This window comes from Pelecanus crispus, chromosome 2, assembly GCF_030463565.1.
Source record: "Pelecanus crispus isolate bPelCri1 chromosome 2, bPelCri1.pri, whole genome shotgun sequence".
Classification (NCBI taxonomy): Eukaryota; Metazoa; Chordata; class Aves; order Pelecaniformes; family Pelecanidae; genus Pelecanus; species Pelecanus crispus.
Genome location: NC_134644.1, coordinates 97120657 through 97147379, shown reverse-complemented (window position 1 = coordinate 97147379; position 26723 = coordinate 97120657). Strand labels below are relative to the sequence as shown.

The following is a 26723-nucleotide window of genomic DNA, read 5'->3' as shown; positions in this document are numbered from 1 at the left end:
TTGTTGCTTTTAGTTTTTGAATATTGAACCTGAGTTAGCAACAAGCACTGATACGGTGCCACATAATTATTCTGCCCATCTGCATACAATAATTGCTACTGGTGATATGTTCAGTATTTTATTGCTGTCTTTTGTATTCAAGGCTTTCAGTTCCTTTGTTATATGCTTTCTTTCCCAGATTCCTCGAAAGAATTGGAAATCACAGGCATACCTTAACTCCCAATAGCCCACGTTCTTTCCGAGCAGGAGGTGGAGACAAAGAACACAAAATGCTGAGCGGTCTCATAGTCATCTTTCTCCTGGCTTCAGTTCTGTATCTCTGGAAACTCTGTAAAAGAAACTCAGATCTGACTTGTACTAGAATAACCACCTGAAAGATACTTCAGTTTTCTTTCAGAAGCCTTGTATGTCTTGCAAAGCTTTGCAAACATTATGAACGTGGTTTTAATTTCTGTTTAAAATAGAAGAAATGCAAATTAAAATAGCCATAAAATACCTTATTTTTCTTTTCATGGGGAAGTTAAGAAAATCACAATCATGACAGAACCCCAGCTCATTACTTCATTAATGGTCAGTATACACATTGATTGACATCCTGACAGAGGGTATAGTAATAACACAGCTAAATTTTACCCTTATTTTGGACAGTGCCTATCCCCATTATCCCCATTTTGGATGGTCTTAATTAAAATGTGACAGTTGTTTTGTAAAAGATTAATATATTTCAAACTAAATTCAAACTTAAGTGCTGTTTAGAATAAGGATGCTGTTTCTATATCAGGCCTTTTTCATTGTTTTTTGTTGCCTTAATGAGAGTCATGGATTGTATAACACGTTAGGCAAGTTTTAACTAAATATCCGCTGATGAATAAGTCTATTAAAGGGTGTAGATTAACCTAAAGGATGCTGCTTGCTTTTTCAGATAAATTAAATAGTTGTATTAATGTCATTGTTTTATCTTTTAATAGTTCAGCCCTCAAAGAGATTTTTAAGAAGTGCAGGGCTAAGACACAATAGCTTAAAAATTGTGGGATCTGTCGTATTTCGAGGTATTTTTCTTTAAACATAATGTAACATATTTTAGTGAAAATATTGTTTTTACCAAGAAAAGGCCCTTCTTTATCATATGCCTTGTTGTTGAATTGTTTTAAATGGATTTAGGCAGTTTAATTAATTACAGTTCTGTACTGACTTATGTATACTTAATAGGCTATCCCACAGCATATATTTCCATCACTGGAATTTATTTTTCAGGGTTTTTTTTAATTCTTACTCATAACTTTTATGAAACCAAGATAATTATTTTCTGTAACTATTATAAATATAACAATTTTCTGTGTAGTCTTCCACCTGGCTGTAGGACTCTTGCTCCGAAATGCTGCTTTCTTGCATGGTAGGTGTCCCGATTTAATCTTACTTGTTATGTACACAGAACCTGGGACTCCAAATTTATGTTATATTCTACAACAACAATTAAGAAGAGATAAGAATTAATTGCTTTCTAAGTTAAATCCATCTAACTCCAGAATATAATGTTATCACTTTCTCTTCTCATTAAACAAAACAATTATTGGAAAATCTGAAAATTAAATTAAAGACCAGGCTGTTCTTCATTGCCATATATTTACTCATGTTGCTTTTTCTCTAAATGCATGTTGCTGGCTTCATTTCAATAATACTCTTCCCCACAGTTTTCTCTGTGTCTGTTTTTCAGTTATAGCTTTATTAGTAGCATATTCCCAGGGCTCTGTTTTGGGGCCAGCCTTGTTTAATATCTTTATCGTTGATCTGGATGAGGGAATTGAGTGCACCCTCAGTAAGTTTGCAGACGACACCAAACTGGGTGGGAGTGTCGATCTGCTGGAGGGTAGGATGGCCCTGCAGAGGGACCTGGACAGGCTGGATCGATGGGCCAAGGCCAACTGTATAAGGTTTAACAAGGCCAAGTGCCGGGTCCTGCACTTCGGTCACAACAACCCCATGCAAGGCTACAGGCTTGGGGAGGAGTGGCTGGAAAGCTGCCTGGCCGAAAAGGACCTGGGGGTGTTGGTAGACAGCCGGCTGAACATGAGCCAGCAGTGTGCCCAGGTGGCCAAGAAGGCCAACAGCATCCTGGCTTGTATCAGGAATGGTGTGGCCAGCAGGAGCAGCGAAGTGATTGTTCCCCTGTACTCGGCACTGGTGAGGCCGCACCTGGAATACTGTGTCCAGTTTTGGGCCCCTCAGTACAAGAAAGACATTGAGGTGCTGGAGCGTGTTCAGAGAAGGGCAAGGAAGCTGGTGAAGGGTCTGGAGCACAGGCCTTATGAGGAGTGGCTGAGGGAACTGGGGTTGTTTAGCCTGGAGAAGAGGAGGCTGAGGGGAGACCTTATCGCTCTCTACAACTACCTGAAAGGAGGTTGTGGTGAGTTGGGTGTTGGTCTCTTCTCCCAGGTAGTTAGCGATAGGACGAGAGGAATGGGCTCAAGCTATGCCAGGGGAGGTTTCGGTTGGAAATTAGGAAAAATTTCTTTACGGAAAGGGTGTTCAAGCATTGGAACAGGCTGCCCAGAGAGGTGGTGGAGTCACCATCCCTGGAAGTGTTCAAAAAACATGTAGATGTGGCACTTCGGGACATGGTTTAGTCTAGTCTACCCTTAATTGTTTTAGTGTGGACTTGATAGTGTAGGTTAATGGTTGGACTGGATGATCTTAAAGGTCTTTTCCAACCTAAACGATTCTATGATTCTATAATATCTAGAAGTGATACTTCTGTTTGGGGGAATGCTAAAAGACAACATTTTTTGACCTTTTTTTTGGTACAAATTCTTAGACATATCAATTTTTATCCAAAGGGGAAACAATTCTGGGAAATAATTTGTTTTTAAAGGTTTCTCTTAGTAGTTTAACTTATTATTTAGCATTAATGTTAAATAATGGCTCTGAGTGGTCCTTTTTCTCTCTTCTGATTCTGACTCACGTCTGTAAACATGGCTACTACTTGAATGGCACAGGCCAATTTGAAAGTTAGAAGGCAAGATTAAAATGTTTTGTACCAACTCTGTTTCTAAACAATTTTAGTATTAATAAAGAATGTTTCCACCTTCTCTGGGACATACCATTGTGAATATACTAGACTTGGCTCCAGTGTTCTTTTGAGATGCTGGGCAACTTCTCTGTTTTGAGGGGGGGTTTCACCGAAATTTGGTTAAATACAATGCTACACTATTGAAATCCTGCAGTTTTAAAATGCCTCTTTTTTGGATCTCTATCTAAGGCAAATATTTTTTTTAATGGAGAGAATATGAACAAATAAGAAAAATAGCAAAGAACTTTTAAATTAAAAGAGTAAGACTTTATTTTGAAAGAAGAAGAATAAGGTTATACCTGGTAAATAATTTTTTAGCTATTATTTTCTATCAGATGCCCTTCTGTTATATTATTCCTATGATATATATTTCCAAAACTGTCATGGAAATTTACAGTGGTGGGACAGAATTTACTGTCTTGGCAGGTTATGATAATAATGACACCATAATTTTGTGGCTTCTTTTAAATATTGCTACAAGACAGAACAAAGCAACCTTGAGGAAATAAAAAACAAAATGTGAAGTGGGAGAGATATGCAATGTATACAATTTTGCCCCAACAGACTATTACTAAAGCCAGTCGGTTAGTAAATTTTGAGAAAAAGTATTAAGGATTTGCAATGGAAAAGGACTAATCATATCGGCAGTTGCATTAACATGTAGAATTCATATTAATTTTCATGCTTCGGGATTAAAAACTGAAATACCACCTGCAAATGACATTTATTTCCATGATATAGTATTGTACAATTGAAAATATATACTTTGGTGTTTTCTGCAATATAAGCTAATGTAAAAAACCTATTATTAGCTGGGATGGACATACCTCCTGATCTTAAGACTATCAAAATTCTGAAGTTATTCTTATGTATTAAATGTTATATCTAAGTCTTTATTCTGTTTAAACAACTTAATACTGTAATGTGAATGTAAGTGGCTTTTCATTTTTTAATGAAAGCGAACAATCATACTTGGAGAGGAGAGAAAACTGTGGTGGCATTACCACCAGTTGCCACAATGGAGAAGTGAAAACTGTTTTTCTGAGCATTAATCCCTTCCTGCAACAAATACTTAAACTGTTTTCCAGTTGCAGGGAATCTGAAATAGTTAATGGTAAGATAACATTGTGGTAATTTGCTTATTTGATTCAGTTTTAATTATTAGTCAGATTCTCCAAATCACAAATGTAGTAGCTGCAATATTTTATACCAGTTGTAGCTTTTCAGTGGCATTAGGATAGCCTGATACAGAGCATGGTATATTCAAGTTTATACCTCACTAGAGCATAAATATCTAGCAGTCCTTGCTTCCCAGAATGTCAGTGGGAAGGGAAATAAAACAAATTGTATACACTGAAATCCTGCATATTATGGAAGTGATTATGACTACACCAATGGTAGTTTTTAGAAACAGCCGAAGATCTAGAAGCACCTGTATGCTACAAATTGTGTACAAGACATGCACACCTGCTTTACCATGGGAGATGACTAAGTAAATCCTTACTTAGTTTGCTTCCTATCTCGTTATGTCTGAATGCAACAATAGGCAGCTCACCATTTAGTGAGCTACAACACTAAACCTTTTTTAAGCAAATACATCGTGCAGTGGTAAAAGGCAATTTCTAATAGAACGGAAACAGCAAGCTTTCAAGCCTGAGTATCCTGCAACTTCACCCTGTGTGTGTGTGTTGGAGACCAATTGAGACAGAATGCTGCAGAAGCCCATGCTTGTGAGAACCTACTAAGTGACGTACTCCATTCAGGAGGATGTTACAGTGCACTGTGGTGCTTGCTTACACAACCAGATAAGCCAAGAACTAGAAAGAATTCTTTTAATTTTATTTTCCAGTGAAAACAATCCTGGTCTCTATTTTGTATTTCATTTTGATAGTAGAGATAACAGAACCAGTCCCAAAATTAGAACTCTGTTCAAGGGCATTGCTGAACCACTGTCTTGAAATGTTAGGATACCATTGATAAATACTTGATGCTGATGATAATTTTCAGTTAAAGTTTATGTCAAGCTGCGTCACAACAGTCCACATATTCTATATTGTCTTACAAATCACCTGTGAAACTTAGAACTGATTGATCCAATGTTCCAGTGGAACAGACCAGGTGGTGGTCTGTCTTCAGGTAAGGATTTATTTTCTTACAAATCCCCCAGCCCTTTTCCCTTTCCCCTTGCCCCTCCCCCTACCCCCCCAAAGCAGCATGAGGGTTATAAAGGTGGGAATGTAAATGGAGAAGTAATATCTTTCCAAGTCTGAGCAAGGAACCTGAGTTCTGTTTTTTTGTTTCCTTCTGTGTGTGTCTTACCCTTTAGTGTAATTTCATTTTTAAAAAGGACAATAAGCATTGTGATGAATTTATAAACTTGTTCAACCTCTTGTTTTAGTTTATAATTTAGTTTATTCATCCTTTTACAATGGCAGTGGTTCCAAATCCTATTTGCTTTCCTCTTAGTCTATGCTGCTGTCTATCAGAACTCTGTCCTTGGTCTTATATTTTCAAGTAACTTTTCCTGTTATACAATCTGAAATACCATTTACACCGTTGTGATTCATCATTCTTAATCCTCCTTCATAATGCCAATGCCAACCTTCATAGTAGAACATTTCACATTTATATGACATCTAACACTACACTGTGTTTTTGCTCTGAATCTGATAACAGACTTTACCCTTAGAAAGAATTTTTAGCATTCTTTGCCTCAAAGTGGTATAGGTGGTTTTGCTTATACTTAAGCCTGTGGGCTATGTCATTTTACAGAAAACTGTTAATCTCCCTTGGGATGGATATATTCTGGTTAGCTGAGTGTCCTGCATTGTAACTGATACATTTTGATGCCCAGTCTGTGATGCATGACAGACATAGTGTCAGGTATATTGTCATGTGTTTAAGTACTGAGCTTAATCTGATCAGACAGAAGACAACCTCCTGATTCACAATTAGCAAAAATTGCCTGTTTCACTCCTCTGTCTTCTGTTTACTCAAACTGCAGTTTCAACAGTGGAGAACAGAAAAGCATGGAGACCTCAGACTTCTTCCAGTTGACTGGTTTAAATCTCTTTGGGCAGATTGCTTCAGTAGTATCCCAAGTTGCTATATCAAGCTTGGTTCACTAGCAAAAAAGCTATCGTGGCAGAGGTTCTTGGCTCTGTGGCAACTTCAGGTGTACTAGAATCAACAGCAGACAGGCAAAAAACATTTCAGTAAGAGAAAACTTGTGTTTTCCTCACATAATTTTCTATAGGGATGAGAGATGTTTTAGAAAAATTATTTTAAAAAAGCAGTAATGAAAGGACTTCAGCTTCAGCCACCACAATTTTGGGTCATTACCACAAAGATACTTCTTAGTCTCCTAGGGCTGTTGTGACATTCATTTTTTTTTGACTCACAGAAAAGAAAGTATAAACAGACAAAAAGCTATTTAAAGTTTCTAGCTCATGAAATGTTTGCTGTGTAAAAGAATTTGATCATTTGGCCTCCTTAGAACAGGTGTAAGCCTCTCTAAGTAGTAAAAATTATCTGGTTTTTAGTGTGACTAGTTATTCTTCTAATATCTATCATAACAAATCTCCATAACAGTGGGAAATTAGGGTTCATAAACCTTGCTTGATACACTATTTCACGCTTTTTCAGTGTAGTTGTACGAAAGAATCCTTTCAGTGGAAATGTAGAATTGTGAATCGAGTTTTAGGAAAGACTAACAAAATACTGCTTCTTGGAACGCTTCAAAGTAAATGCAATTATTTAAGCATAAAATCTGTAGGAAGAGAGCCTATCTTTCATTGTACTATCTGTCATAGTTAGAAAAATCGGAGTCTCTTTCAGGCACACCAACCCTTGACACATACCCTAGGAAGGTGTTTTGTGCCCCAAAAGTCTGTCTAGCTATATACATCAAACATCATGACTAAAACATGAGTTTTAGTCATCTAAAACATCATGAGTAAAAAACATACTAAAACATCATGAGTAAAAGCTCACTAAGAGCAGTAAACACTTTTCTTTCTGTAGCTGTTAAAAAACAGTTCTGTTTTTTGAACAAGCAGCTTTCTTCACAGATAGTTCCAGTCCACTTATGGGCAGTTGAGAAAGTAATGAAAAATTAAATACTGCACAAAATGAAATTTAAAATCATTACAACTTTAAAATTAGCAAGTCATTTTTCTTCACTTAGCACAGTGACTCTTTTGTACTGAGATCTGGAAATTGTACTTTGAAATTTTTAAACAACTGTTGGGCTAGTTGAGAATAGGAGTTTTTCAAAATACATTTTAAGTGGAGGAAAAAACTTTAAAATAATTGATTTTTATGTTCTGGATCTTAAACTTTTACTGCACAAACCAGCATTTTTGATGGTGTTCTGAACAGCTAAATAGAACAAAAAAGAGAAAGCATTTCGGTCTTTATTTCCAAATGCAGACATTGGAATAGGCCTGTTCTAGTTTGGTGAAAATGAACCTGGGAATTTGGATTTACAGGAAATCTGCTTCTTTTCATACACATTGCCACCTAATATATGCACAGAAAGAGTATTTGTGTGAGAAGATTGTGACTATTTTTCACAGGACTGAAAAAAGTGTGTACTATATTTTTGTAAAATAAAGGAACTGACAAATTAAATACTGGACTCAGCCTCTCCACTACAGGCTAAACCCCAGTTATTCTAAAACCTACTATTGGTATATCAAACAGTTCCCCTGTGGAGAGGGAAAGAAAGAGAGTGAGACTAAATATGAAGCTGCCTTTAGTAGATGTGTATATCTGTATACTCATGCTATCCTTATAACTGATACATGACTTACATACGTTTTCCTGACAGATTGTCAGAGTCCTGTCTGGACTACAAAAAAGAGTATGTTTTGTTCCTAAGAAACTTTTCAGATGAACTCAAGTTTATTATATACCATGTTAGCTTTTGTTTCTGTACGTGTATAATTCATCACTGAATTTACCTATTTGGACATCTTTAGATATTGCATATTTAATTTTGAACATGCTCAGCAGTTTAATCTGAAGATTAGAATTTATGATCTGGATTGATAGCTGTTTCTAAATGTCTGAAAATTCTGTTTCTGAAAAGTCCATTGGCCTGATTCTGCTGTCATTTACTTTTGTTCTTAATATATAAATTCAAAATACAGAAGTTGCTCTACTGTAAAACTGGTCTGAATAAGACATGGGTGGGAGGATGGGGAGCAACTATTTTTTGCACTGAAAGAACTGGAAGGAGAACTAATCTGTTGGTTTTAAGGTTAGTAAACAGAGAAACTAAAATATAGGAACACTTAGTTTTAAATATAATTATACAAGGGTATGGAAAGTTAAGGGATTTAGTCTCCGTAACATAATTCTCATAGGAATATCTCTGTTTTGCATCCTTCTAATTCCTGAAGATCCTGGAAAATGGTCTAGCTTCCTCTCTTAGCATGAATTAAAAAAGAACTTCTGTTTTAAATCATGCCAGTTTTCACTGACTCCAGGGAACCTCTGAACTTGATCACATTGCTTTTTTGTCCATCATGCATGTGAAATGCCTCCTGTGTAATAGAGGCCTATTAAATCATATAATGTAATTCACATCACAAAATGTTATGTGAAATCCTGCTCGCCTGTCTTACTGAACCTGCTGCATAGGAATAACATGGAAAAAATATTAGATTTAAGAAAAGGGTGAATAGCTTAATCACTTTCAAAATTTCATTTTAAAGCTAACAGTCTCTTTTGTGAACCCAAATTCATCTGAGTAGGCAGCATTCATCCAGATAATTCCATGGAGCAAGACATTTTAAATGTGGTTTCTTTTATAAAATTAGGACACTCCCCCCCCCCCCGCCCCCCGCCCCAACATGACAGGATCCTGATTTCGTGATCCAAAAGGACATTCTTTACACACAGACATACCATTAAAATAATTAATTGTTACTATGTAAACATTCTGATCTTTTCTGATATATGAAGCATTCACTGTTCAAGGTAGGATAAAATTCTATAATAAACTCAGTGACTCAATCCATCAGAAGAACACTTTAATTGTCCATTTCTGATGATGTATTTTGAAAAAATATTTGTGATCAGATCTCTTCACTGGATTTCCAAGCTTTGTCTTTCGCAGACTTGTCATCTTTGCAGTTCAGTAATGCATTCTGTAAGTATAGCAAAGCTGTCTGTGATATATCTTAAATTGCTGCAGCTATCCAGTCAATTAACGGTGGTGTTGCTTTTGGCCCACACAGGGCAGTTGCATATGCCAAATATCAGAACTATAGTTCTTAAATCTATGCTGTTTTCCTGACAATATTAATCTGATAGCTATTCCAGCATACAATAGCAAATGACATCCTAATTTATAGACTTAGCATCCTAAGTAGTTCATCATCAGATTAAAAACCTCTTCATCATCCAAAAAATGAAAGACAGTGTGCCATTAATGTGAGAGCCTAGGCTGATATGGAATTCCATACCATTCTTGCCAAAGAATTTGGACTTTCAGTCTTTTTAATAGTACTCTTTTTTTACCAGCACTTGATTTTTTTTTTTTTAAACACAGTGATATATATGACAAAATTAAGTTAATTAAAAGATTAAATGGTTTCTCGAGGAACAAAGTTGTCCTATACCTTCCTGCCAAGAGTGTAAAAAGATGTACTTCAATCAGGCTATTTTTTCCCAATATCTTTCTTAAAATCGCACACCAGGAAAATCAGCGTGCATCTACAGTAACATGTTAGTTTGAATAGGAGTGTGACTTTGAAGTTAATTACTTGACTGTACCCACTTACCACGTTTTGTTTGGATCATGGTCTGGGCTTTGAGTGCACAAACTGGATTCCTTTTGGATAAAGCTAATTGGAAAGGTTTGCTTGAGAAATAATGTGTGCTCAATCTGTAAAACCACATTAGGACTGGTCTGAAGTAAAAGCCATAAGATGTGTGTAGTATAGATCTCATGTCCTTAGTATTGATTTTTTCAGTCTAAAAATATGCTGCTTTTGCACCACACTAATTTTCTAAGCTTCCATTGTCTACATAAAAGTTCTAAATTATTTAGGATGTTATAAAATTTTTTTTTTTTGGCATCTGAAAATGGAAACAAAAATCCATTCCCAAAATATTTTATCAAAGTATTTTACCTTCAAGTCTATTATAATCGACTCTAATGTAGTGGTTCTCAAGTTTTCTTTGACAGCTGCCAGCAAGATGGGCTGCATATTACTATTTGAGAAACCCATATCTATATTGTTACTTCCTGAGGACTTTTCAAGTCAGGAAAGCCCTCATCAACTGTCGTCATGCACCAGCACCCGCATGCAGGCTACATGGGACGAATGTATGGCTCATTATCAGTGTCCAAATCGGACCTTAAGCAGTGCTTTCCTTTCTCTTTAAAAACCTAGTTAAAGAACCATGCTCATGATTTGTCCTTTGAAGCAGGATCCTACTTCCTCTCTCCCTTGAACTAAGGAGTTGTGTTAAGACTTTGGCCACCGTAACAATACATATCTTTTCATACAGAAGGATTATTTTACAATCTTAAACGTACATGATTCTCATTTGGGCATTACATATAATTTTTTTGGAAGGTCTGTTATAGAATACTTGCTTAACTTGAACTTCCTGTGTTACCTACTTTGGAGTTAATGTTAACAACCACCAGCAGCTAATTCTTGAGGTAGTTACTGAAGACCAAAAGGTTAGTTGTCAGTTTGACTATATAGAAGTATAAAAAGAGATTATTTGCCCACTTTGTCCTTTTTTTTCTGGGAGTTTTTTGCTCTGGAAGTGGTTATTGGAGAGAACAATAGATGTCTGAGATCAAATAAAAACACATTTCTAGGATTGCTTTGTCAACAAATACTTAAATAAAATACTTAAAACCACAGCAGCAATACGTCGTATTTGTGTAATGCTGAACTGAGTGACACCTAATCAGCTTCAGTTTCTGAGTCTTGTGCCACCATCTGGATCCATAATATCACTATTTTGTGCATAGGTTAACAGTAAATAGCATTTGGAGCCTTACTTTCTGCATTTTCTCATGATGACAACTAAATTTATTTCATTTTTGTGTTTACTAGAAAATAGCAGTGTGCAAATATCACCAACAGGAACTTTAATATTGAGACACCTCAATCTGAGTGGAGTTTACACTTGTTCTGTTGTTTATAAGCTAACAGCAGTGCAACCTGATAAAAGCCTTGTAATAAAATATCTTATTTATGGTAAGTTATCAATCCAGGTAAGTGTGTTGTTGCCTTGAAAAAGTTTTATTTTTTAAAATGTGCGTTGCTTTTTTTTTTAATAAGTAGGCTTATTTAGAATTTAATTTGCAGAGATAAAGACACTGTGTTTCTCTGGGAAATTGTTTTTAATATTAGTTACTACCAGGCAGTTGCAGTTCATTTAATGTCATTTACAGAACCTTAAATGAAGCTCAGTGGCTGACTGAGAAACTTATGAATACAGTTATTTTTAAAAAGGCAACATAAACTGTAATGAAACGTAGCAAATTGAACAGGCAGTAAACCTTAATAACATTAAAATAGTATAATTTTAAACTGAGTTATTCTTTATGAGATTAATTTTACACAGCTGTATGGATTTGTTTCACACATGTTAATGCCTTAATTATCACCTAATTGTATTTTTTAAGTATGTATCATTTAATGATGTAATTTTTGTAGCTTATTCTTTCCTGTTCTGATTACATTTCCTTCTGTCAGCAGGTAAAAAGTCTTTGATAAAGTGAAAGATTGTAAAGGCAATGTCATTTATTCATTACTAGCTTTCCTTTTCTTCTTTAATGGGTACTTTGTTCTTGTGGAGATGTAGGCAAGAGCTCCTATTGCCTTCAGCAGGAACTATGTCTGATCATGAATTTAAAATAGTCGCAGTGATTGTTTAGAAACATGGTAGAGCACAATAATCTAAATTAACCTCTAATGTAAATTAATTTTACTTTGGCATAGTAGCCTTCATACAGAAAAACCATGACTTTTAGCAGCTATCTCGTTTGACAGAACTGGAAAGGAAAAAGTTTCTTTAAAACAGTTTTGATGGAAAAGGTTACAGTTTTCAGTAATGCAGATTTACATCCTTTAGTAAGGATCCAATCTGAATGTTAGCATACAAAATTCATTTCATACATATACACAGAAAAATCTGGAATATGCAGCAGCAAGGGAAAGGAAATGGAGGAGGCAAAAGCAAGGTAGAGGATGTAATGAGCTGTCTTAATTTGGTACCATATTTTGGATGTTCTGCTGCTTCTCTCAGCTGGTTCAGTTTCTACTCCTTCATTCATTCTTCCCCACTGTCCCCCTTCTCCTTTCTGTGATTATACCCACACCAAGACCCCTGTTCTTCATTCTTTTACTCCTATTTTCTATTTAATATTGTGCTCTGTTGATGTTCAGCTTTGGGTAAGCACAGTGGTTATCATGAAATAACTAGAAACACACATTTTATGGTATATTGTCTTATTTGTAGAAGATGCCCAGGCATGCATTTAGCTTTGCAGTAAAGGTGAAATAGTTGAACCATACATAAAAGTAAATTTCATAGCAATATGGAAGCTTTTTCAGTTACTTCTGCTCACAGAGAAGGAATTCCTGGTCATCTTATTAGTTGCATCTTCTATTGGTGTCTGGGGAAGAGATTCAGTTTTTAAGCCCATTAAAATACTTTTGTGATAGTTGACTAAAAATATATATAACATACTACTATAACTGGCCATAATGTGTGAGATGAAATATTGTGTCACATACTAAGGGGATTTTGTATGCTTAACCTTGGCTTTCATAATCCTGATCCCTTTACTGTAATCTGTTGGTTTAAAAAATTAAAAATTACAATAATAAAGAGTAAGACTTACCTATGGATATAAATAAGAATGTCTACCTGTAAAAATCTCTTAAGTGTTTCCAACTGGCCCAGCATACACTATTTTATCATTAAAAATTCTCTGGGGGTGCAAAATAGGTTTTGTTTATAAATTAAGGATTTAAATTGGCGATTTTATTTTCAAATACACAGATTACATTTCTTCTTTTTACTTCACATATGTTCCTCATCATCTTCCACATTTTTTTCTGCAGCTTATTCTGATCCTAAAAATTACTATGAGTTCACAACCCGGCATCACGCAGCCCCCTGCAACAGTTATCATAATACTTCTTTTGAGACAGTGTTGCTTCAGACGCTAAGCAAACTTGTTGCTGAACTTTCTTGTGAGGTTACATCAATTACGTCAGGATGTCATCATGTAAAAATCCAGAGAGGTGGTCTACAGAATGAAATCTTCTTTACATTTTCAGGTAAAAATCTGCCTTGCTTTTAAAGAATGGTTAGAATTTTTATAGTTAATAGAATATATTTACAGCTTATATGCAGAAAATATTGTAAGGGTTTAAAACCAAAGTTTCTTGATTGTAAAAATGCTTCAAAGTATTGCATGTGAAATTCATGTCAATATAAAAAAGATTGTTGATCTACTCAAAAGTGCATGTTTTACATTATTTCAGAAAAGATTTAGAACTTTTTATAGCTGTGGATAGATCAGTATGTTTTTAATTTTGTATCATAAATAAACATTATCATATCCCTTGTGGCACACTAACATAGGAAGGAAGGTGATACAGTGTATTCTGTAACTCCCCAGATTACCTTCATCTAGCCACCTACAACAGGTGTATAAATCACCCGATGGATGTGCCTTGGTCTTTATTATAAACAGCTTCCAAATGACAAACTAAGACTGGATGTCCAATTTTCAAGAACTAGAGTTAATTGAGATGAGCCTCAGTACTTTTCCTTCTTTAAGTGGCAACAATAAAAGAGGGAGATTTCATAATTTTCCATTTCTTTAAAACAAAAGGAGCCTAAAGGAGACCTGGGTAAAACTGAGTTGCCAAAAATATTGAGTTGGCTTGATATAAAGCAAATCATTAGGTGGCTTGGGAAGATGTCACCAAATTAGGGAATATTTAAGGCTTCTGAATGAGTGTGATGATGTATTGTAATAATTATAAAACTTTATATCTGAAATTTAGGTATGTTTATACATAAATAAGTTTACATTTATACATAAATGAAGACCTCACAGTGTCTCAGCTACTTATCCTCCTTTGATAAAGTCTAATTATTAAAAATACATTTTCACTTTAGCATGAATTTGTTTGCATAAAATGTTTCCATTACCAGCTTTTCACTAAAGGCATTAACTGTGGAAGTCATAGAATAGAATCACAGAATTGTTTAGGTTGGAAAAGACCTTTAGATCATCAAGTCCAACCACTAACCTAGCAGTGCCAAATCCACCACTAAACCACGTCCCTAAGCGCCACATCCACATATCTTTTAAATACCTCCAGGGATGGTGACTCAACCACTTCCCTGGGCAGCCTGTTCCAATGCTTGACCACCCTTTCCGTAAAGAAATTTTTCCTAATTTCCAACCAAAACCTCCCCTGGCGCAGCTTAAGCCCATTTCCTCTCGTCCTATTGCTTGTTACTTGGGAGAAGAGCCCAACACCCACCTCACTGCAACCTCCTTTCAGGCAGTTGTAGAGAGCGATAAGGTCTCCCCTCAGCCTCCTCTTCTCCAGGCTAAACAACCCCAGTTCCCTCAGCCACCCCTCATAAGGCCTGTGCTCCAGACCCTTCACCAGCTTTGTTGCCCTTCTCTGGACACGCTCCAGCACCTCAATGTCTCCCCCTCACTAGGGGCCCAAAACTGGACACGGTATTTGAGGTGTGGCCTCACCAGTGCCGAATACAGGGGGATGATCACTTCCCTTCTCCTGCTGGCCACACTATTCCTGATACAAGCCAGGATGTCACTATGTATCAAGATACACAATTTGAAAAGATCCCTTTCTGAACAAAGTATACCAATTATGCTTCATTTTCCACTTTCCACTTCCCAATTTTAATTTTCTTGAAAATTAAGTATAATTGCTTATAAAACCAATGACACTGTTAGTCAGTTGTATTTCTCTGAAAATTGTATTTATAGTGGATAGCACTGATGTATCTGAAGAGTCTCATCACTGATAGCATAGCTAGTTAAGGTTAGTTCTAAGGCTATTGAAACTATATAAATGAGATTTAGCTAATGTGCAGGCTTTATAGAATATTTGGGCATTAGGAGGAAAAATTCTCCAGTTATAGAGATTTAGGTGGATGTAAACTTTGATACGACCCAGTGGTAAACTACACGTTCTTAAGTAGCTTGAAGTCTTAGAAAGTACTTTTTGATTTCTAAGTAGCATGTGGTGTTTCAGAATTACTTCCATGACAGAGGTAGGTAAAACTTATAATATAAGGAGTTAAAGTCACATATTAACAGACAATTTTATTCTTAATACGGCAGCTTACTCTAATGTCAGTTCTGGAGAGCAGTTCAGCAGCTTAACTATTTCCCAGGCCTTTACCATAACATGTTAGTACTAGTCAGTTGATAAGGAATGCGGACCCATGCAAATGGATTACTAAAACGTAACTACACTTTTTCTTTAGTCCGTACTTGAAGTCTTCCTTTGGTTCTATGTGTCATAGGCATTCCCACGAGAATGTAAAGGGTTGAGTGGGTGAGGCTCAGGAACTGATGTGTTTGTGCAGGGGAGGGGAGCAGGGAAAATCTTTAAAAGCACAGCGGCAGGCAGGCAATTAGAGAGGGATTAGCTTATTTCTTTCGAAAGGATTCAGATATTTATAAATCTGGGAAGAGTCCAGAATTATACATTTCCTTGCCATTAAAATTTACAAATAAATGGCAGTTCCCATAAACTATTTAGTATACTGAAAATTAGACATAGAAGTATAATATCTATAAGAGGACAAGCTGTATGATTTCTTTAAAACATTGCTAGTTAGTCATCTGAAATATGGTAAAAAGTCCTAAATACTTGCATTAGAACTGACTAGAACCTTAAACCAGTAAATAATTAAAAAAAATGTTGATTTCATTGACTTGGTTCTTCTATAAACAGGTTGTGTTTCGTTACAGTTGCTTCCTTAGACAGAGAAAACCAAAAGAGACTATGTCAGCAAAGGGCTTGTGATGCATCTCATAGACTAAATAAGGTACAGTAGATGGAAGAATAAAAAGGCTACTGACATAAGCTACTCCCACAATAAAGTATAATAGCATAAAAAATGAAACATTTTTTAGTAAATTAGATCGGTATAAAAGTTTTAGTGGATATAAAATTTGTATCAGTTGAAATTGCTAATATTCTGTTGCTGTTATAGATAGGGCAGATCACACTATCAGTCTATATTAAAGACAGTATATTAAGAGCATGAAAAGTGGCAAGACAATCAGGAAACTTTGAGCATGTACTATCTTTTAAATACCGAACACGCTGTTTTGCAATGGGAGTGCCTTTCTATCCGTTCAAAGTGATTTTATTATTGATCTGGCAGAATTTTAGCTGCTTGAAGGTGTTTGGCTTTTACAGTACAGGACCAGAAGCCAGAGTCTTGCTTACTAGGTCAGCTGTTAATTCAGAGGTTCTTAAAGGGGAAAGGAGAAAGGGGAAGAGAAATACAGGAGGAATACCAAGAAATAGCTGGTATGCAAATCAAGCTTTGGAATTCCAGTGGAGGAGTAAGGGAGTCTAAAATAACATTGTACTCATTAAGCAGCTTCCATCCTGTCTGCTGAAAAAAACCCTAAATTGGTGGGGAAAGCTCATGATCAAAGTTCATCTTTTTCATACAGACAAGAGGATCAAATTAAGACAGCATGAATAAATTTGGTTTTGCCAATTTGTATGTGTACTGAACCTTGCAAGCCTATTAGTGGGGTGTTGTTTTGCTTTTTCTTTTTAGCTTTATATACACATAATTAATCCCTGTACGCAAATGAAGCATTGTCTGGATATGAAGCATTGATACTTTTTACTGTTAGACTTTGTCAGATTGCTAATGGGCCTATGTTTTGTTACATATTTTATATATTTTAGGTAGTTAGAAGTCACATTTTTAATTTTAACTACTATGACTTAAAATTTTTAATATTCCAGTGGAAGACACTTCATAAAAAATGATCCAAAATTCCAAAGAAAATAAAGGAATTTTAAAAATAAAACATTGCCTTTGGCTAGGGAGATGGAGTAGATGAGATGGAATAGGGCTCCCTTGTATCCTCACATTTCCGTGATTCTGTGCTGCTGGTTCTGCACTGGTTGAAATGAATGTTTTTCCTATCTGGGACTGTATTTGTGCAAATCTTTTTGAGTAAGGGAATTAGTCTTCTGTGATTATATTTGATTGATATAATAATAATAATAATAATCCCCTTATTTAACTTCAGGAGACCTTTGGCATTTTCTTTTTATTGAACAGAAATAGCTAACAAAGATGGAAAGTATGTCTGAAATACAAGTGGACCTAAATAGTAGTACCTATGTAGATGGGAACGCTGCAAGTCTATTGATGTTGGGCTACAGATGTCTAATGTGGGCAAAATTACCATGGATTAGCTTTTGAAGTTCTATTTGTATAATCCTGAACACTTTCAAAGACATTGCATTAATTGACCAATGTTTATCTAAATTAAAACCAATGTATCCAAGAATATCAGATTGTCCTGTTTCCATTCAGCTACAATCAAAAGATTTAGTGGTACATCCTTTAAATCTTAATCCTAACTCATAGTCACATTCTTTTGCCTTTTCTTGTATTCTGACCTCTTTTCATCAAAGATTCTGAAAAAATATTTTTTTTTTTCAATTTAGGCAAAACACCTTATAGAGAGATTGTTTAAGCAACAAGTGGAAGTTAGCAGGAAAAGTTCTGAACCGTTGCCTGAAATATACTACATTGAAGGTACTCTGCAAATGGTATGGGTTGATCACTGTTATCCAGGGTATGGAATGAATGATCTCATACATCCAGATTGTCCACTGTTGTGGTAAGAGACAAATTCATCTATCAAACAAAGCATTAAAAAGTGTTACAATGTTTTTTGCTCTGATTGAACTCAGTCTTTTGCTATCTAACTTTATAAAATTGTTATGCCATGCTGTTTTGGGCGGTGATCCTGTCAAGTCTGCCAAGGTAACCAGTACTAGAACAGGTTAGTATTTGGGTAGAACTTTCATGAGACCTTGTTGATTTAGATTTTAAGCCAGACCCACAGTTTCTATGGGCTGATTTAAATTAAAATCCATCAGATTAAGTTCAGACCTCTAGACAGCAGTGGGGGTTTTTGGACTTGGCATAGAAAATCTGCAATCTGACAGGGTGTGTTTCAAATGCTGTTTTATGGTGAGACAGACAAGACGATTATTTTTGTTCTTAAATTTATAAAAGGGGGCATAATAATACAATGCTTTCATCTAATTACAAACTTAAATGCTACATTCCAGATCTGAGTAAAATAAGAATAATAGATAAAATAATCACTCTGTATAGTGTCGCAAAATTAAAATAAATTTGTAAATATTTGTGATCCCTTTGGAAGAATAAGGAAATGAGAGGAATGAATTCTGGTAATTTTATTTTCGTCAGTCCTCATATTAAAACGAGTGATATTACCCTCCTTAGATGCTAAGGAGCGGATCAGTTTTTTAAACAGTGGCTTTGCCAGATTGCATTTCGCCCAAGAAAAGGTTATTCATATGATTCCCAAATATTGAGCCTGAGGTCTCAAGGGAAAAATGGAAGACAAGACACATACAGAACAAATCTGTAGTCAAGCTTTTTACAGAGATGATTCCCTATAGACCTAGAAATGGTGAAAGAAAACACTGGATTACATATTGAATGACAGTTTACAGAATGGAATACACTTTGAAAAGAAATAATATGGAAGAAAAGAGAGACAACTCTGAAATTGCAGGACATGCAAAATGTTTCCATATGTGATAGTTTCTCCCAATTTGTTGTCTTCATCAGAAGGAACTTTAATTTTTTGGTCCATGTCTTCCAGTAAAAAGTGACAAATACCTGGAAGGGATATATATAAATATAAAATTTATTACATTTACTGTAATACAGAATATTGTTGCACATGATTTCAAGGAAAGGTACATGAAATCAAGTTTAGAAAAGCTTGTCTCCATGAGGATGATTTGTTTTGTGCGGACTGCAGTTTTATTTTGGGCTTTCCCCCAGAATATCTTAGAATCATAGAATCATAGAATCATAGAATCGTCTAGGTTGGAAAAGACCTTTAAGGTCATCCAGTCCAACCATTAACCCACACTACCAAGCCCACCTAAACCAATCAAGGGTAGACTAGACTAAACCATATCCCGAAGTGCCACATCTACCCGTTTTTTGAACACTTCCAGGGATGGGGACTCCACCACCTCTCTGGGCAGCCTGTTCCAATGCTTGACCACTCTTTCCTTGAAGAAATTTTTCCTAATTTCCAGCCTAAACCTCCCCTGGCGCAGCTTGAGCCCATTTCCTCTTGTCCTATCGCTAGCTACTTGGGAGAAGAGCCCAACACCCACCTCACTCCAACCTCCTTTCATGGAGTTGTAGAGAGCGATAAGGTCTCCCCTCAGCCTCCTCTTCTCCAGGCTAAACAACCCCAGTTCCCTCAGCCGCTCCTCATAAGGCCTGTGCTCCAGACCCTTCACCAGCCTTGTTGCCCGCCTCTGAACACGCTCCAGCCCCTCAATGTCTTTCTTGTACTGAGGGGCCCAAAACTGGACACAGTATTCGAGGTGCGACCCTCAGTTCCCCGCAGGAGGGAGTTGCCCACCACAATTACCCTCCTTTTTTTCTTAACAGGGGCAGTCTTACTCCATTCTAAACTACGTTGTATTCCTTTTTTCTTCAAAACACAACTTTCACCTTAGCTCTGGTGGCTGTTTAACATAAGTAGTAAAAAATAATACTGTTTTCTTAGCTGCCATGCTGCTTTACCTGCTGCACTAGACAGAAACACCACATAGGCCTACACCAGTGTCAACCCAAGCAGCTGATCCCTGTTCAGCTGGGATCGTAACAGACACCTCTTTGGCAGATACAGGGGCAAGCTTTCACATCTGAGGTACCCAAGAATCTGCAACAGTCAGCTCTGAAACTTGACTGATTACTATTCCCATAGTGGAGGATGTCATTCTGTCAGCATGCTCAAACACACACTCTTTTCCTTAGTTGACCTCTTGGTAAAATTAGTAATTTCCTTTCCCAGAATCCAAAACACCGTATCATAGGCAGTAAAACTGAAAGGGTCCTCTGCTTATCATTCCACCTCAAGGCAAGATATGAGCTTGTTATTGCTGATAGATGTATCCTGCATAATCTTGAAAACCTCAGAAGACTACATAGGCTCCCAAGGAAATAAAACTCAGTAGAATCGTAGAATCATAGAATCATAGAATCATCTAGGTTGGAAAAGACCTTTAAGATCATCCAGTCCAACCATTAACCTACACTACCAAGCCCACTCTAGACTAATCAAGGGTAGACCAGACTAAACCATATCCCGAAGTGCCACATCTACCCGTTTTTTAAATGCCTCCAGGGATGGGGACTCCACCACCTCTCTGGGCAGCCTGTTCCAATGCCTGACCACCCTTTCCGTAAAGAAATTTTTCCTAATTTCCAGTCTAAACCTCCCCTGGCGCAGCTTAAGCCCATTTCCTCTTGTCCTATCGCTAGCTACTTGGGAGAAGAGACCAACACCCACCTCACTACAACCTCCTTTCAGGTAGTTGTAGAGAGCAATAAGGTCTCCCCTCAGCCTCCTCTTTTCCAGGCTAAACAACCCCAGTTCCCTCAGCCGCTCCTCATAAGACTTGTTCTCCAGACCCTTCACCAGCTTCGTTGCCCGCCTCTGAACACGCTCCAGCACCTCAATGTCTTTCTTGTAGTGAGGGGCCCAAAACTGGACACAGTATTCCAGGTGCGGCCTCACCAGCGCCGAGTACAGGGGGACAATCACCTCCCTGCTCCTGCTGGCCACAGCATTCCTGATACAAGCCAGGATGCTGTTGGCCTTCTTGGCCACCTGGGCACACTGCTGGCTCATGTTCAGCCGGCTATCTACTAACACCCCCAGGTCCTTTTCGGCCAGGCAGCTTTCCAGCCACTCCTCCCCAAGCCTGTAGCGTTGCATGGGGTTGTTGTGACCGAAGTGCAGGACCCGGCACTTGGCCTTGTTGAACCTCATACAGTTGGCCACGGCCCATCGATCCAGCCTGTCCAGGTCCCTCTGCAGGGCCATCCTACCCTCGAGCAGATCGACACTCCCACCCAATTTGGTGTCGTCTGCAAACTTACTGAGGGTGCACTCGATCCCCTCATCCAGATCATTGATAAAGATATTGAACAAGACTGGCCCTAAAACAGAGTACTACAGTACTACACATCCTCACCATTGGAAAGCTTTTTTTAAGATATTTATGTAATTTCCCTTGATGTAGTTTATACCTGTTACCTCTTCTTCTGTCTCAGTAAATCTGGAAATGATTCTGTTAACTTTATCTTTGAAATAGCTTTTGTGTATCCTAGAAGACTCTGACCATGTTCTTTTTCTGATATTGTCTTTGAACTAAACCACCTCAAGTTCAGTATTTTTGGTCGTGTTTGATAGAACTCTGTTCAGCCTGATTACTGTCCACTATAGGTTCTCTACATTTGTTTTCAATGCCTCAAACTTCATGCAGTAGTTCTCAGGAGACCATGCTAACATGGGAGAATTAGTTGTTATTTGCTAAAATCCCCAGATCTGTTACTTAAATAGAAAATAAAATATTTTCCTTATATCTCTATTAGTGGGGGAGCTTTTTCCAAAACATGCATTTACTCACAGAAACATTTTGATAAACACATTTCCATGGAAGTACAGCAGAGTTCCACTTCTTGGGTTATCCAATAGTTTCCCTTGTAGTTGCAGGAACCATGTCCTGTAATCCAGTTAAAACAGTTTTAAGGTCCATTTTAGAACTATTTGGGGGTTTTGGTCTCTTTAGCTACTCTTGGTTTGTAGTTAGAAGATTAAGCTTTCAATCTAAATTAATTCATGGAAAGTTCATACTCATTTGCCCTGAAGGGGAGAAAGCCCTTTAGCTTAAATAGATTTTTTTTGCCTCCTAGTCTCCTATTTTATAATCAGAACAAGTCAACTACTGTCTGTCTGCTTTTGTAAGAGTTTGCATTCAGCAAACCTATATCTCACTGTTGTGGCATTATTCTCATACGAAATCCAAAACACAGCACTATACCAGCTACTAGGAAGAAAATTAACTCCATCCCAGCCGAAACCAGGACACACACATGCCCTATTTTAATATTCTTGCACAAGGGTGACTAGAATTTAACATGGTATTTCAGATGAGCTCTTACCAGTGCTTTTTATGTCATTAGTGCTTTTCTTTTGGTCCTAAGAACCTCTCTCTCAAATGATGTAACAGTACCATGCTTCACCTTTTCAATGTGACTGATTGTGCTCACAGTCCTCTTTAGTCAAACAAATATACAGGCCCTTCTCGTTCTGTTATTTTTTCCTGCCTATTTAAATCTTGTCCTTATTCACAGCTTCTCCCAGTTTTGTTGTCAGCATAGTTCATTGGGACTTTTTCTGATAATCTTGTTAGTGGAAATATTTAGTAAAGTCTGTCTAAGAGCAAGCGTTCATGAATAATCCGTTTAGCAATTTCTCTCCAACTCTTATTTCCCTTTTAAGCATCATTCAGTACTCTTTTTTAAAATTTCATTATAATCATAGTCTTCTGTAGTTTATTACATTTGTATGTGCTGCCATATCAGGTGCTTTCAAATTGACTACATGTATTCATACAATACATGAAATTGTATTACTTTCCGCTTACCTGCATGTGTTTCAGTGTTCATTCATGAAAACTTTACATAGTATAGAAGTCTGATCAGCTGTTCTGTGGTTTCTTGGATTCTTTTTTCCTTTTCTGAAAAATTTATAATACATTTCTTACAAGTCATAGGCTAGCACCAGTCATAGGGTATCACTGCAGATACATTGCAAACCTCAGATTATTGTCTGTGTTACCGTTTCATTGGCCAGGTCTATTTTGGAACATGGAAACAGATGTTACTCAGACTTTCTAATTTAAGTACATTAAACTTTGAATACTGCAACTGTTTCTAGTCTCTGGGTCTTGATAAGGATGTGACAGAATGGAAAAAGTTATGGAGTAGGCTCAAGAAAATAGAGAAATAAAAAACCCTTTGCATATCCTCTGCAGCTTTCATAAACAAACCTACTCTACTTTTACATACAGCAAAATAGCTTCATGTTCAGTTACACCTGTTCTCTTTCGTCTATTAGTTTTAGAATATCTAGTTTCATGTTCTAGTAGTTCTGGTTCCTCCATGCTGTCGTGCAGTGCTCTGTGAACAATGCATCATTTATTTCACACTGCCATCACACAATTTGTGCACTAAGCATAAGCCTTTCACTTATTGCATCATTTACCAATCTAAATTTCCTGTATTAGAACTTGCATTAATTCTTCCTCATGCTTCAGTCTCATATTCTTTTATATTGTACTATACCCTTATTTGGTTTTCACCTTCTGTTTTTATACTAAAATGGCATTAAATATTGAGCTATTGTCTCACCTTCTACTCCCGTTTTCTAGTCTAAGTCTCTTTCTGAATTAGTCAATTAAACACGTTAACCTGATCAGTCACTGTGTGATGTATCTATCTTTAGAGAAATCTTTTTGGCAGAAAACTGGTAGTAAAAAATATCAAAATTTTGTTCATCAGGTACCAGATAAGCCTCAGGCAGAACCCTTTACTGAGTGATTTTGTGGAGGCAATGACTTAAAGACACAGAGTTACTGCTGATTAATAATTCCATTTAGTCTTCTGCCTCTGTAAAACAGTCTTGAATAAACAGAATAGATGAGTACAAACATCTTAGAAATAATTTCATATGATTTTATCTTAATTTTAATGTTTTTCTGCTTTTAAAGTTGTGTTTTATGTTCAATAAAGCACATTATTCCAGGAGAAGTTAATAAAATATTTTGGTAGCACCTACATGAGGTACGATCCACCATTAAATTTTAGTTAACAGAGGCGATTGAGTAATTTCACATCATCAACATTTTTAAATATAATTTTTCTGCTTTATAAATCTTTTTTTTTTTTAGTTTTTTTTTTTTTTTTAAATCAGATGCAGCTGTGAGATTAATACAGTACAAAATGTCCTATGTTTCTTAGGGCTTCTCTGGAGAGAAAATTTGGTATCATACCCTGTACTAGCTTTATGAAATATTTTTTGTCCTGTATTATTATTCTGCAGAGCTTGATTTCTGTGGTATTTTTAGTAGACTAGATACTGAACAGTCAGCTCTGATTTGGTTTTCTTCAGTTCTTTCTCACAGTATGGTGATTATTTATATTACTGAAACATAGTAACTTGAAAGTTCAAAAGGAAATACATTATTCAAGAGAATATTGAAATAGTCCTAAAAATCAGAAGAAAGTGCAAAATACTAGTTAGCTTATAGGATAAAAGAACAAATTAAGATGTTGCGTGCATTTCAGTTTGTGAGGTGTGAAGGGGCAAGTACATAAAATACGCTGTAAAGATAGAGTATTTTGCTAAGATGTTTATACTTTCAAAGTGAAGGTATACCAATAGGAGTTTTCCATTAGTGAAAAGATTGAAACAAGTTAAGTTTACTGGTTAAAGAAAATTTCCAGCACCTGGCTAAATAAGCTACAGGTCCCTACTTCAGGTTCCTTTCTCTTTTTCATGCTTTCTGCTAGATAGCAAACAGATGTCGCTTCTGAGAAATCAACTTTTTATCCCATTGTAAGAGAAGTCTATCTTGCTTCAATTAAATAAACTGAAAATTCTGAAGGATTTACTAGAAGCCTGCCTATAATCTTCAATAAAAAGAGTAGAATTATTCCTCTGGTACACAAGATGATTGATTTTCCAGACAGAAAGGTTGGAAAATGCCTTTAGTTACATGTATTTGTAAAGCTTTCTCTTTCCCATAAAGCCATCTTGGTCTGCCTATACTAATGTACAAACAAGGCAAGGTTTTGACATCATCTGCAGAGGACTCCTTCTCTCTTACATTTCATAAGACCTCTAAAACCCTCTTCAGTCAATAGCAGTGGCAAAAAATGCTAGGCAAGCTAATAACAGCCACTGGGGATCAAGTGAATCCTGCCAGCCTCAACAAACGAAGATAAACCAAACCAAATACCGAAAATCCTGCTGAAGGTTTGTGCAGTAGTGACTAAGAAATCATTACTAAGCCAGGCAAAACCCAATAACCAGGTAAGCGCCAACTCTGCAAAAGGAAGGAAGGTCTTAATTACCTTTGCATACTGAATACTAATGCTGTTAATTAAAGATCTATCCTAAAGAAAGGCTACCATTGGCAAACTGAAGTATGATTCAGGATAGTCATAACCAAATAGCTCAAATTCTGCTTTTTTTCTGCCAAAAGCATAATGCTGAGTTAGTCTTTTGTGATGAAATAATTTTGCAGATGACTGTACAGACTTTATCAAATGGCATAACATGATCCAATAGGAAAAAAATATTTCATTCAGCACACTTGTTCTGCATCATACACTGATTTCTGGTTTGATGTACTATTTTTGCACTACTTCTTAATAATTATCAGAGCTTAGATTTCAGCTTTATTTTGTCTTGTATTACTCATACAAGCAACTATAGCAGTTTATTTAAAACATTATTGGATATAGGCCATATTAAAATGTAATTGATGGACATATCCCCTGTAAGCAGATGGAGTGAAAAATGAAGAAGAGAAAAATACAGTGTAACAAACAGATGATGTATAAAATATATACAATTTTTTCATCATCAACTAGCAGAATGCTGGAAAAAATCCGCTCTTTTTTTTCAAATAGATAAAGATGCATTCTAAACATTTGAAATGTAAATATTCTTTTATTAATATCACTTAAATTCCACATTTTTTCCTTGTTTTTTTTTGTCCATACTTGTACGCAGCCCAGGATCATACAATCCTAGTAATGGAATTCACTTCTTCGGTGCGACAGCAGTTTGTTATATGGAGCAACAAAGTGCTAATGGCTGAGGGACTTGCACTCTTGCAGTAGGTCTTATGTATTTTAACATGGTAACATTAGTAAATATTTTTAAAATGTGTACAGTTTGCTTTGGTTTCATCAATAGAATACACTTCTTTTTAAGAAGTAATGATTCATCAGCATATGGGTACAATGTTTTAGGCCATACCACTTAGGACTACTTGATTTTTAAGGTCTTTAGAAATCTGCTAGGTTAATACCAGTAGAGACAACTAACTATTTAAATCACAAGAAGAAAATACAAAAGTAGGGGTATTTTGCATACTTAGTCCTTTGCTGATAGACCTCAGCTCCTCTCGACACGGACTGGTGTAAGGAGTCTGTATTGTAGTTTTCAGCTACCTGTCCATTCAGTCATTGGTTAAGAGGATTATAGTGAACAGCTCACGGTGTACATCCAGCACTGAAAGGTCATGAATGTTGCAATGTAGCCACAAATGCAAAAACATCCTAAAAACTTTCTTTCAAGATGAATTACAACTGACCGGTTGGTAACTTCTTCCCAAAGAATGTAAAATTCCGCTTGGGTCAGCCATCTGTTCCACCTTTAAAGATACCACGTTGAGCATAACACTTTTGCTCTTACCTGAAG

The 26723-nt window shown here is 36.4% G+C and overlaps 1 protein-coding gene across 1 annotated transcript; it reads left to right on the top strand.

Moving 5' to 3' along the window:
• Window positions 1-269: 269 nt before the first annotated feature.
• ZPBP (zona pellucida binding protein) lies at window positions 270-26111 on the top strand. The gene is given in 10 exon segments (XM_075706254.1): window positions 270-308; window positions 974-1049; window positions 5075-5203; window positions 11155-11298; window positions 13174-13392; window positions 16086-16162; window positions 17821-17990; window positions 23710-23723; window positions 26027-26062; window positions 26065-26111. Coding segments are annotated over 10 exon segments (951 nt in total).
• The last annotated feature ends 612 nt before the right edge of the window (window positions 26112-26723 follow it).